This window comes from Ctenopharyngodon idella, chromosome 21 (assembly GCF_019924925.1).
Source record: "Ctenopharyngodon idella isolate HZGC_01 chromosome 21, HZGC01, whole genome shotgun sequence".
Classification (NCBI taxonomy): Eukaryota; Metazoa; Chordata; class Actinopteri; order Cypriniformes; family Xenocyprididae; genus Ctenopharyngodon; species Ctenopharyngodon idella.
This window is the reverse complement of record NC_067240.1, coordinates 22,942,921-22,954,858: the sequence shown is the minus strand read 5'-3', so window position 1 is coordinate 22,954,858 and position 11,938 is coordinate 22,942,921. Positions and strand designations below refer to the sequence as shown.

Sequence of the window (11,938 nt, the reverse complement as noted above, 5' to 3'; positions counted from 1 at the left end):
ACGAAAATTGGTACATGTAAACGTAGCCAGTGTAAGAAACAGTGGACAAAGCAGAGTAAGATCCAATTGCTGTGATCAAGGAAACAACCAACAAGGAAACAAACAAAAGAATAAACTTAGGCGTGAACTGAATGTAATGATTTCAGACAGTTACATGTTACTTGCAATTAAATTAAAAAGTATTATAGTTTCTTTCAACTTATATTAAATGCAATTAGTTGAACTTCAGAGTGCTTTATTGACCCACTTTAGTGGGATTACCTACATCTTTATATGTAATTTCATAATTACTTCTATTGTCTTTGAAAAATATAAAGTTTACAGTGTTAAAGTGTTCTACCGAATGTACTGACAAGCATTTATGGTAAACTATGTCATTTCTATTGAAACTTGCATGACATGTATTAAAATATATTTGTAATAACACATTTGTAATTGCAATTTAGTACAAGTATATTCATTTTAAATGTAATATCAAATAACACAACCATTAAAATTATAATCAAGTACTTTACACAACACATCAAATAAGTTTACTTCTTAAAAGCCTGACAAAAGATTATTAAAACATAATGATTTAAAATGCACTTTAAAGTAAAACTTTTAATTTTACATTATTACAAAGTGCACCTTTAAAAAATGAACTTAAGTGTGTTAAGACACATGGTCATGAACATTACCTACAAGTTGTTGGTTTTTTTTTTTGTTTTTTTGTTTTTTACATTTATTGCACTCATTTGGCAGACGCTTTCATTGAAAGCATTCAAAGTACACATTTTATCAGTTCTTTCCCTGGAAATCAAACCCATGACCTTGGTGTTGCTACTGCTATGGTTTACTGTTTGAGATATACAGGAAGATACTGCATTTTAACAGTATCTTTTAAACGTATACTTTTATGATTTGAAGTACACTACAAGGGCATATTCAATACAATGAAGCACATTTCTTTTTCACAAGGGATGCTTTTCAAACAGTTGATATTCGTTAGTTAATCTGGTGGGATGTCAAACATTAAGGTCTTGCTGGTTTTGGAATGGTGGAACACTCTTTTACGATCAGATTCAAGGTTTACAAGGTGTCGGCTGATGGAGATGGAGGGAAATGCACAAAGCAACACTATTCCCTCAAATTATAAGCCATTAAGGAGCTGCTTCAATTTCACCCTCCTAATTTAATGAGGGGGACTAATGACATTGCAGAATAGGATAGAGGACCGTGTCTGTTTCAGATAGAACAACTAGAGCTGGAAGGGTTTCAGGTAATTTGGCATTGAACATTTTTGGGTGAATTAAATCCACTTTCTATAAATAAAAAATTCATTGCCTTCCTCCCAGTGCAGATGAAAGAGTTTTGTATATTCAAATAATTTATAGGCCTACCTGATATACAGCAGGATCCAAGCGTCTGGGACCACTAGTGAAAAAGCTTTTTTCTACATTCTTTTCTGATTTAGTACAAAAGTTTTCTTTACAGTCTGAGTTTAATTGAAAAATCTAAATCATAAAATGTCTTAGCGTTTGGTTTATTGTTTTTGCTGTAATGACAGCAGCACTCAAGCTGTGTAAAACCTGATAATTATGTTCACCAGCATGATTTGAGAATCTTCTAGAAAACATCTGCCTAGACTCGATTAATAATAAATATGATAAAGCCAGAATTAGTCCATATGATGTTTTGCATTGTAAATGTTTCCAAAAACACAAAAGAAAATATTTTAAAGAATGTAATCAAGCAGTTGACGGTAGTCATTGACTTCCATAGTAGGAAAAAAAATAAAAATACTATGGAAGTCAATGGCTACCGTCAACTGTCTGGTTAGCAAATATCTTCTTTTGTGTTTAACAGAAGAAAGAAATTCATAAAGGTTTGGAACAACATGAGGGTGAGTAAATGATGACATCTTCATTTTTGGGTGAACTATCCCTTGAATGGGAATCTCTAGGTGTTTGCATACATGTGTGTGTTTCAGGGGATGTTCTATAGTCTCATGCCTTCATTTGTTTGTGTGTGTGAATTGTGCCAGGTTTTTTTTTTTTTTGATAAATAAAAAAAATTGCCCATTTTACACCATTTTCCATTCATTGCAATCAACTCCAGTTTGTGTGTGTGTTCCAATTTTAGGTGGATGAAAATTAAAGGGATAGTTCACCCAAAAACAAAATTTCTGTCATTAATTACTCACTCTCATGTAGTTCCAAACCCGTAAGACCTTCGTTCATCTTCGGAACACAAATTTAGATATTTTTGATAAAATCCAAGAGGTTTTTTTAATCTCGGAATTACCACATTCAAGGTCCAGAGTAGAAAAGACATTGTTAAAATAGTCAACATGACAACAGTGGTTCAACCTTAATGTTATGAAGCGTTACGAGAATACTATTGTGCGCAAAAACAAAACAAAAATAATGACTTTATTCAACAATTTCCTCTCTGCCGTCATACTATGCAGTTTACGTTGAAGACACATTGCAGAGCTTCCGTGTTCTACATCAGAACGCCGACTCTGTATTGGTCGGCTCCTGAGTCAGCATCACACGCATATTATTTAACATGCATTTCACCAGCTGAAGAGGAGACTAAAGGCAGAAACTCCCCAAAACAAGCAACCGCTGAAAATGGCTGTATCAAATGCCTGGAAAAACATTTAAAAGTGTGAAACCAAGAGTCTGGTGATGTCTATGGGTCACAGACTCGTTTCTGTGATTGCTTGCAAGGGATTTACAACTAAATATTAGCTTTTACACTTTTACATTTGCTTTAAGTTAAACCGTCCCAATACTTATGCTCACATAAGGCAGAGGGATGAAAATCTAAAAGTGCTGTTCTTCTTAGTTGGTAAAATGTTTTGTGTTGAAACAGTCAATAATAAAATGTGACATTCTGTACTTCTGCCTCATATTAATCTTTTAATCATATTTGTAGATGTCTTGACACCACAGCTAACATAGCAATTTTGTCTTTACTGTTCCAATACTTACAGAGGGCACTGTATATATTATATACACGTGTATACACAGGTATACACATTGAACCACAAGATTAAACAAAATGTACTTGGCATGATTTCTTTATTCTTCAATTATTATTTACATGAACACAATAACAAATAAAAAAACCAAGGGTAATTTTACACTACAGTGAGTGAATAATTGTTCGGTTCCTCAGTTGCTCCACATACTCCTTGGCCTGGTCGAATCCTGTCTTCTGCTCGACTTTGGGCGGCACCCCTTCAACAAGCTTTACGAAGTAGTGGCAGTGCACTTTGTCCATGATGCCGAACATGCCACGTCCATGATAACGAATGCGCTTCAGGTATTTGCCCTTGCCAGAGAACGATTCAGCTGTAGAAGTCAGACCGAAGAAAATATAATTCAACTGTTAGAATGACTGGTTTACTTCGAACACCAACAGCCATGATTATCAAATGACATTCAATCCAAGTTTTTCTTGGTCAGTAACAACAAATACAGAACAAATAGCGTGGTTTTCATGTGTTTCACTAGTTTACTTTGAACTACGCAGCACGGCCCAGTGGATAATGGAACGAAAGCTTAAAGGAGCTGCGTTTATTCCCGGTCACCATTATTAAAAAGTGTTGCGACATCTAGTGAGAAGCGTTTCAATTCGACACATACCTCTCATTTACAAACTACAAAACACTCAATGATTAAACTAGTTTTAAATCGGATGAAACAGCCTCATCATTTCCAACAAGACTGATGAGGAAAACAGGAGAAACATGCCATGAATGAAGATCAGGGTTCCCATGCGCCTTGAAAGTACTTAAAAGTACTTGAATTTCAGACACATGAATTCAAGGCCTGGAAAGTACAAAAACAATTATTGGTCCTTGAAAGCGCTTGAATTAAATTTGAAGTAATTTTTGAGAAAAATTGTAACATGCTCCACTTAGACCTAGTATATTTGTTTTGGAACATTATTTTACAATCAGTGTCCGAGTGTTTTCCATTGCAGTACTTTAGGCGGGGTTTGGACATTTGAGCAGTCCGAAATTAACATTCTTATAAGTGTGTGCGATTTTGTTTGTAGACGATTGAAAGGTCTCAAAGATCTGCTTTTGAAGAAATATCGTTGTATCATGCTATAGTGCTTTCTGCGCCTCCGTCTCAACATACTGTGTAGTACAAAGCCCTGTTTCCAGGGGTTTTTCAGATCTTTCGATACAATGGACGAAATAAGATCACGCAATTTACATATGAACGCGCCCAGAAATGATGAGAAAACATATGGAGATCAGCAGCTTTCATTTATGCTCTGAAAGCCACATGAACGGCCGGAGTGTGTACAGAAATCAGGAATGGCGAGAGAACATTGTGCTTGGTATGTTTTTCATCTTCAAACCAAACTTGGGTCTTCAGCTGACAAAGTTTAAATCCCATCTGACTAGCACTCTTTCCATAATGTTTACGCATTACGTCAGTTAGTAGGAGAAGAGTAGGTGGTCTTTAGTGGCTGTTCAAACACATTCAACCACGAGCGTTTCCACTACGAAAGCAATCCGGTCAAATGCGTTTTCGACTACCTCTGGAAGTGGTTGAAAAGTGGACCAAAACGCATCTTAATACCAGATGGAAACAATTATTTTTTTCCTCAAACATTCAAAACATTTTTGCTCAAAACTTTTTTTTAAATTTCATTTGAGTTTAAAACTGTTTAGCTTGCAAACATTTTTTTTTTTTTTTTGCAAGAACGTCAAAGCACCTTTTTTGCTAAGTGAATTATTTTTTAGTTTAATGAAAAGTTTAAGCTCTATGGATAGGTCGCTTATGAATGACAGATGCTAATGAAAGCAGGGTAATGTTTACAGATTTTTTTTTTTATAATCTTGTACTTTTAATTATATTTTTATAGTTAAAAATGTACAAAAAATAAAAAAGGATGCACAATAAAGACAAAAATAACTCCATAGTAAAAAAAATGTAAACGTGTACTAATAGCTTTAATGTTAATGTTTGGCATGTTTGTGACTTACCAATATATAGATTTGATTTGTATTCCACATTGTGATTCTTGACCGCCATGTCCTGAGCTTCCAAAAGAACCTTTAACACAGTTTAACCCTTTAACTTCCGAAACAGATTTTGTATGACATTATATGTTTTCACAGCAAACATCTTTTAATCAATATTATTTGAGCAGTTCAAAAGACATTTTCAATTCATATAATTGTATCTTTTACCTCTTTGACTATTTTAGCTCCTTTCTTGTCATTGAACTCGAGCTGAGTAAGTGCCTGGTCAATGGTCATACCTCTGATCTGTAAAAACACATTCATCACTAAAATAATGCAACCAACTTTATATCATCATCATCATCATTACTCCATATGTCATTTTTCCAACATATATCACTCACCAATTTAGCCAAGTACCACATCTTGTCTTTGCTGTATTTAATCTGACGTCTGCAGTGATGGATCTCCTATTCCACACAAACAAAAACACAAGTCAAACCCAGCATAATTTAACGAACTTCATTCACATAGTGTAAAAGTTAATTAAATGAATTACTAACAGCTGGCCTGCGTGGTTCATCTTTCTGTTGTGGTGGATATACAATCAGATTTCTCCTTTCCCAGTGTTTGCTGTTTAACTCTGGGCTTGTGTGAAGACATGACACCTGAGATAACGCGGATGAAGATCCAAGCAACCTGATGAAAAGAGAAACAGATTGAAAAACATTAGAGAATACATAGGCTGTGTCTCAAAACCTAGCGACCTATTTGATGCCCAGAAATACTATTTAACCAGATAGCTATCTAGATAGACACAATCTGTGTCCTTTCCTGCGCACAGCAACTGCATGGGATTTTCTTACCTAGAGCGAATATGTCCACAAGCACGACCAATGGAGGCTAAACCTGTCAATAATGTTCATATAATTCCAGGTTAAATCAAAAGCAACTGAAATACCTAAATAAATATAAATACAAAGTAAGTATATTTGATTTGACTCACCAGCCCATGTCACTGCGGAGGCCGCCATATTGATTATTAGAGATGTCTGATTCGTGAGGGAATCGTTCTTTTGATTCAGATCTTTTTGATGAGTCGGTTGAACACACGCCGGTCAGTCAAAAAATATGTAAGTGAATTGTAGTATTTTTCGATGTCAATACAAATATGTAAGTTGTTAAGGACGTTGCGTTTTATGAGCTGAATCGGCTGCAACAACAGAACAGTCTCATATTAAATTACAATATATTCCCAATTAAATAGAAAAACGTCAGTAAGTGCCTACATAGCTTTACTGGAACGTTTTAGAGTAGGTAATATGCCACACTAGGATGTCACGTACTGAAGCATACAAAAGAATCGCTAAAATTGTGTTTCGAACCGGTTCTTTGGAACGAACTGTCCAAAAGAACCGATTCTCGGAAATGAGAATGGTTAAATATTTTACGACGCTGTGCTTTACGGCAAATGCCACTGCAAATGAGTTTAAAGTTATGCTTTTTATTATTAATTGTTGGATTGTTTCCGACTAACATATTCTAATTACAAATAAGGCTCACTAATATGTTTTCCTACCAAAATAACTATTGAATATGTTGGTCTTAAAAAAAAAGATTTGACTGTCTCTGCGGTCCCTTCTCGCGTTCCGTATAATTTTTACAACACACGCTGTCGTTATTCGGCAGCTGGTGTGTTTTCGGCAGCATGAGTACATGTGAGAAGTGAATTCACTGTCTGTCACCATCCGTATATTTATTCTTTAATCTTGATGCAGCGATCATTTGCTCTTTATAATGCACCAAAGACATCTGCCAGCCTCTCCAAACTGGTACTGTTCACGCTGCAGTGACATAAATGGAAAGGGAGTACTGGGTTTTGGAGCAAAGAATACAATTTATCTGCTAAATGTGACCGCAGCATCTCCAGCAATCACAGGTAAGAGCCCAGGGTGCTTTCATTCAATGCTTTGCTTTTGCAAAATCACATCGATCTGATCCGACCAGTCCTTATTTCTACAGGTGAACTCAGTGGACACACTGAAAGAGTTTCTGGTTTTGCATTTTGCTCCCATGATGGTCAAGAACACATTTGTGCCAGCACTTCAGACGACAAGACAGTCAAAATCTGGGATTCTGAGCAGAAAATTCTGCTGAAAGAGCACAATGTCCACCAAGTGAGTGAATATTTTCCCTGTCATGCTTTATAGAGTTGTGACTGGCTCACACGTTGTTCTAGATTGTACTAAACAGCAGTTTTCTGTCTGCACATTTTCACTTTTACCATAGACGGTGGCAAAAGTATAACTTCAGGACTCAACAATACGATTTGTAATTGCCCTGCCAACATTTACACTGCCTCCACAACTAACTAACTAACTACATGTTATTTTTTATCAGCATATTTTAAATGTCTAAATATAAATAATTATTATACATATACATTTAGAGTAACTATAATAGTTACACATTAAATATTTATTTATATTTTTCATTAAACAATTTTTCTTTACTAAAGTTTGCAATTTTAGTTTTTTTTTATAGATTTAGATTTTTAATTTTCCGTAACATCAGGAAATTTTACATAATGTAACTAATATCCAACGATTGGATCGTTGACGTTTGCTAATTGTTAATAGTTTCTCTATAACTGTTAAAGACTAAAATGATAGTTACTCTATAAATATTTATTTATGCTTTTCATTAAACATGTTTTCTTTATAAAGTTTGCAATTTTAGAGTTTTTTTTGTTTGTTTGTTTGTTTGTTTGGTTAGTTTTGTAAAGGGATAGTTCACCTCAGGTAGTTCCAACCCTGTATGAATTTCTTTGTTCTGCTGAACACCAACCAAACAGATCTCGCCCCCCATTGACTACCATAGTATTTATTTTTCCTATATGGAAGTAAATGTGGGCCTGAGATCTTTGGTTACTGACATTCTTCCAAATATCTTCCTTTGTGTACAGCAGAACAAAGATTCATACAGGTTTGGAACTACTTGAGGGTGAGTAAATTATGACAGAAATTTCATTTTTGGGTGAACTATCCCTTTAAGATTTATATTTTTAATTTGCAGAAGACTTATAGTAGCTTTTGCTGGAAATTTTACATCTATGTTTGGTCCGAGTCCACCTTGTCGAGTCCAAGTCCAAGACCAATTGATTTTGAGTTAAACATAATGTGGATTCAACTGTAATTGGTAAAAAAAAGTCCAAAATGTCTGAGTCCGTGTCAAGTCCACCCAAGTGCATCCAAGTTCATTCATAATCGCAGTCTGAGTCCAAGTACCTCAACTCTACTATTATGTAACTCCATGACAACCATAAAATCATAACTACTTTTGCTAAAAAATGGTGTGCAAACAATGCAAAACATAATTAGTTTCTAATTTTCTACCAATTTTAAGACTATCAAAAGTACTTTTGACAACCTCATCTGTCAGAAAATTTCACACTGGTGACATTTAAATTAGATTCAACAACATTCAACATGAAACGGCAATTGTGGGAGCTTTAGGGTTTTGTTTAAATTTATATTTTTAATTTGCAGTAACACTATAGTTCATCTATAATATAACTTCATGACAACCATAAAATCATAACTAACTTTGCTATATATTTAAAAAAGAAGAATATGTGTGAAGTTACATTACTGACATATATCCAGGTGAAGTGACTTCTCAAATGAGAAAAAGTGCTTTCTAGGCACTTAATGTTGTCCATTTTGATTACATATTACAAGGACACGTGAATTTAAAAAATAATGTGCACTGAATATTTTCTAGAAACACTACAATATTCCATAAAAATAAGAATTGTCCATTTTGATTTCATGGTGACAAAATACCAACTTTTTAAGTTTGCAAGGCATAAAACATGATCAGCAAATGTAAATGGTGGTGACTGTGTTTGTGTTTGAACAGAGCACCATCTCTGCAGTCCACTGGTCTCCGGTGCAGAAACTTCTGCTGGTCACAGGAGATGAGAAGGGCATCGTGGTGTGCTATTGGTTCAGCAGTAATGACACCCAGAGCTTCTTCCCTGAACCCCGAACAATCTTCTGCTTATCCTGCTCTCCACATGAGGAAAACTACATCGCAGTGGGGTAGAGGCTCATTATATTATTATTTAATGTGCTTTCATTGTGATCCTAGAAAGATCCTGACTAATTAGCGATGCTTGCTAATTGTATATGCCTCCTCCTAAAGGTATAAGGATGGAATGATAGTAGTAATAGACATCAGTAAGAAAGGGGAGGTGATCCATCGGCTGAGGGGGCATGATGATGAGATTCACGCGTTGGCATGGTGCCCTCGACCCAGAGAAGAGCCTCTGTACGGACGATCAGAAGACAATGCAGGTAAGCAACTTGAAGATCCATTTTTCCTCAGTCAGTTATTACATTTACATTTAATCATTTGGCAGATACAAGTGACTAGCACAGTACACGTAGCAAGGTTTCTTGTTAGTATTAACAAGTGTTAGTATTAATGTCTGCCAGCAGCCATATCACCCTGTAGCCCAAGACTGGTTGCCCGTTGAAGCTAAGCAGGGCTGAGCCTGGTTAGTACCTGGATGGGAGACTTCCTGGGAAAACTAGGTTGCTGCTGGAAGAGGTGTTAGTGAGGCCAGCAGGGGGTGCTCACCCTGTGGTCTGTGTGGGTCCTAACACCCCAGTATAGTGATGGGGACACGATACTGTCAAAAAGCACCGTCCTTCGGATGAGACGTTAAACCGAGGTCCTGACTCTCTGTGGTCGTTAAAAATCCCAGGATGTCCTTCAAAAAGAGCAGGGGTGTAACCCTGACATCCTGGCCAAATTTCCCCATTGGCCTCTGTCCATCATGGCCTCCTAATCATCCCCATATACTGATTGGCTTCATCACTCTGTCTTCTCTCCACCAATAAGCTGGTGTGTGGTGGGCGTTCTGGTGCAATATGGCTGCCATCGCATCATCCAGGTGGATGCTGCACTTTGGTGGTGGTTGAGGAGATTCCCCCTTCCATATGTAAAGCGCTTTGAATACCCAGAAAAGCGCTTTATAAATGTAACAAATTATTATTATTATTATTATTAATTAAGTATTGGGTCAAGTGTTGATGAAAAAGATGCGTTTTCAGCCATTTCTTTAAAATGGCTAAAGATTCAGCTGCTCGGGTTAAATTAAGAAGGTCATTCCACCAGCAGGCAGCAGTCCAGGTAAAGGTCGGTGAAAGTGATTTGGTGCCCCTTTGGGATGGCTCCACAAGGTGCCGTTTACTTGCAGAATGCAAGCTTCTGGAGGGCACATAAGTATGAAGTAGTGAGTTTGGGTCCAGGGGTGCTGAGACAGTGGTTGTTCTGTAGGCAAACATCAGTGAATTTAATGCAAGCGGCAATTGGCAACCAGTGCAAGTTGATGAAGAGAGGTGTGACGTGCTCTCTTCTGTTCGTTAAAGACCACTCTTGCTGCATTCTGGATCATTGCAGAGGTTTGACAGTGCTTGCTGGAAGTCCTGCCAAGGGAGCTTTACAATAGTCCAGTCTGGATAGAACAAGAGCTTGGACTTTTGTAGCATACTTTGATAGGAAGGGCCTGATCTTCCTAATGTTGTATAAGGCAAATCTGCAGGACCAGGCAGTTCTAGCAATGTGGTCTGTGAAGTTTAACTGATCATTGATCACAACTCCAAGGTTGAACCTAGCTGAATGGAGAAGTTGTGATAAAGTGTTGGGTTGGCTGAGACCACAAGCAGTTCTGTCTTTGCAAGGTTGAGTTGAAGGTAGTGGTCTTTCATCCAGCAAGAAATGATTGTCAGGCAGACTGAGATGTGAGAAGCTACAGCTGGATCATCTGGCTGGAATGAGAGGTAGAGTTGTGTATCATCAGCATAGCAGTGATAGGAAAAAACATGTTTCTGAATGAGAGTTCCTAGTGATGATTTGTAGATGGAGAAGAGAAGTGGTCCAAGCACTGAGCCCTGAGGCACCCCAGTAGCTAGATGTTGTGACTTAGACTTATTACCATTTAAGTTTTTGGGGAATCACACCACATGACATTTCACAACCTCAACTAACCTTGCCTTGTCATAAAAGGCTACATATCTGATATTTTATTGACTTTGACACACAGTCATGAGGGTCTGCAGGGGTCCTCTCTATGTCATTTCCTGTTTTTTCTTTCTTTTCTTTTTCTGCATGTTCGTTGCACCACATGACTTTTGGCAGGCACAAGTTTTTTTTTTAAATATTAATAAGCATATTAAAGTTTTATTAAAGTTTTTTTGTGCTGCACTGCACATGCTGAAAATAAAAATGGATTGACACAGAAATGTAGTAATTTTAACATAAATGCATAGAATTAAACTCTACTGTGTTTCACAAGTCAACACATGTTTTTTTTTGCCCAGGGTAAAGCAAGGAAAACTACACCTCACATTTAGATAAAAAAGGCGACATAATGGGTCGCACTCGTCTCTTTGTGGAGGTGGAAAAACATTGTTTTTCTTGTATAAAGATTTAAATGCAAAAGAAAAGGCATGAGTTGGCTGTTTTTGTCAATTTAAGTTTTGATTTAAAATGTTTGTGATTTTAACATTTGTTTAAATGTTTTGTCACTTGCTTGAGCAACTAAATATATAAATCTATATAGAAGTAATGAATTGAATAATACGTTGTTTAAATTGAATGTGTTTAAACATGAATACATCTATGAAAGATTCTATACTGTGTACAAAGAGAATCACAATGTTGACAAACATTTTCAGTGGCAACTTTTAGATTTGAAATAAAAGTAATGAATAAATTTATTGTGTTTGTGGTGTACAGTTGCGGATCAGTTGCGCACTGCAAACGAGTCACATGTGAAAGCACATATGAGCCCGTGCTGCTTCTGCACTGCATATGTACTGCAATACATACTGCATGTGCACTGCAACCAAAGTATGTGTGAACCTGGTGTCAGAGCGGCTCCATTCACAGTAA

The 11,938-nt window shown here is 36.5% G+C and overlaps 2 protein-coding genes across 4 annotated transcripts in view; one reads left to right on the top strand and one right to left on the bottom strand.

The window, feature by feature from the left end:
- Window positions 1-3,052: 3,052 nt before the first annotated feature.
- On the bottom strand, window positions 3,053-6,103 carry mrpl22 (mitochondrial ribosomal protein L22). Its single transcript, XM_051878098.1, has 7 exons — window positions 5,982-6,103; window positions 5,842-5,884; window positions 5,539-5,674; window positions 5,380-5,445; window positions 5,204-5,281; window positions 4,997-5,066; window positions 3,053-3,344 (listed from the first exon to the last, which is right to left on the bottom strand). The coding sequence occupies exons 1-7, from the start codon at window positions 6,007-6,009 to the stop codon at window positions 3,136-3,138; spliced, it is 630 nt and encodes a 209-aa protein (XP_051734058.1). The 5' UTR covers window positions 6,010-6,103; the 3' UTR covers window positions 3,053-3,135.
- A 544-nt stretch (window positions 6,104-6,647) lies between these two features.
- gemin5 (gem (nuclear organelle) associated protein 5) overlaps window positions 6,648-11,938 on the top strand; it is a 33,072-nt gene continuing 27,781 nt past the window's right edge. For 2 of the 3 annotated variants that reach the window (XM_051878088.1, XM_051878086.1), the window contains exons 1-4: window positions 6,649-6,914; window positions 6,998-7,152; window positions 8,897-9,078; window positions 9,182-9,333. In XM_051878088.1, coding sequence (XP_051734048.1) covers window positions 6,773-6,914; window positions 6,998-7,152; window positions 8,897-9,078; window positions 9,182-9,333 — 631 coding nt within the window. In that variant the 5' untranslated portion in view covers window positions 6,649-6,772. Of the gene's footprint in view, window positions 6,915-6,997; window positions 7,153-8,896; window positions 9,079-9,181; window positions 9,334-11,938 lie in introns of all 3 variants that reach the window. The other variant, XM_051878087.1, reaches the window with a different exon arrangement.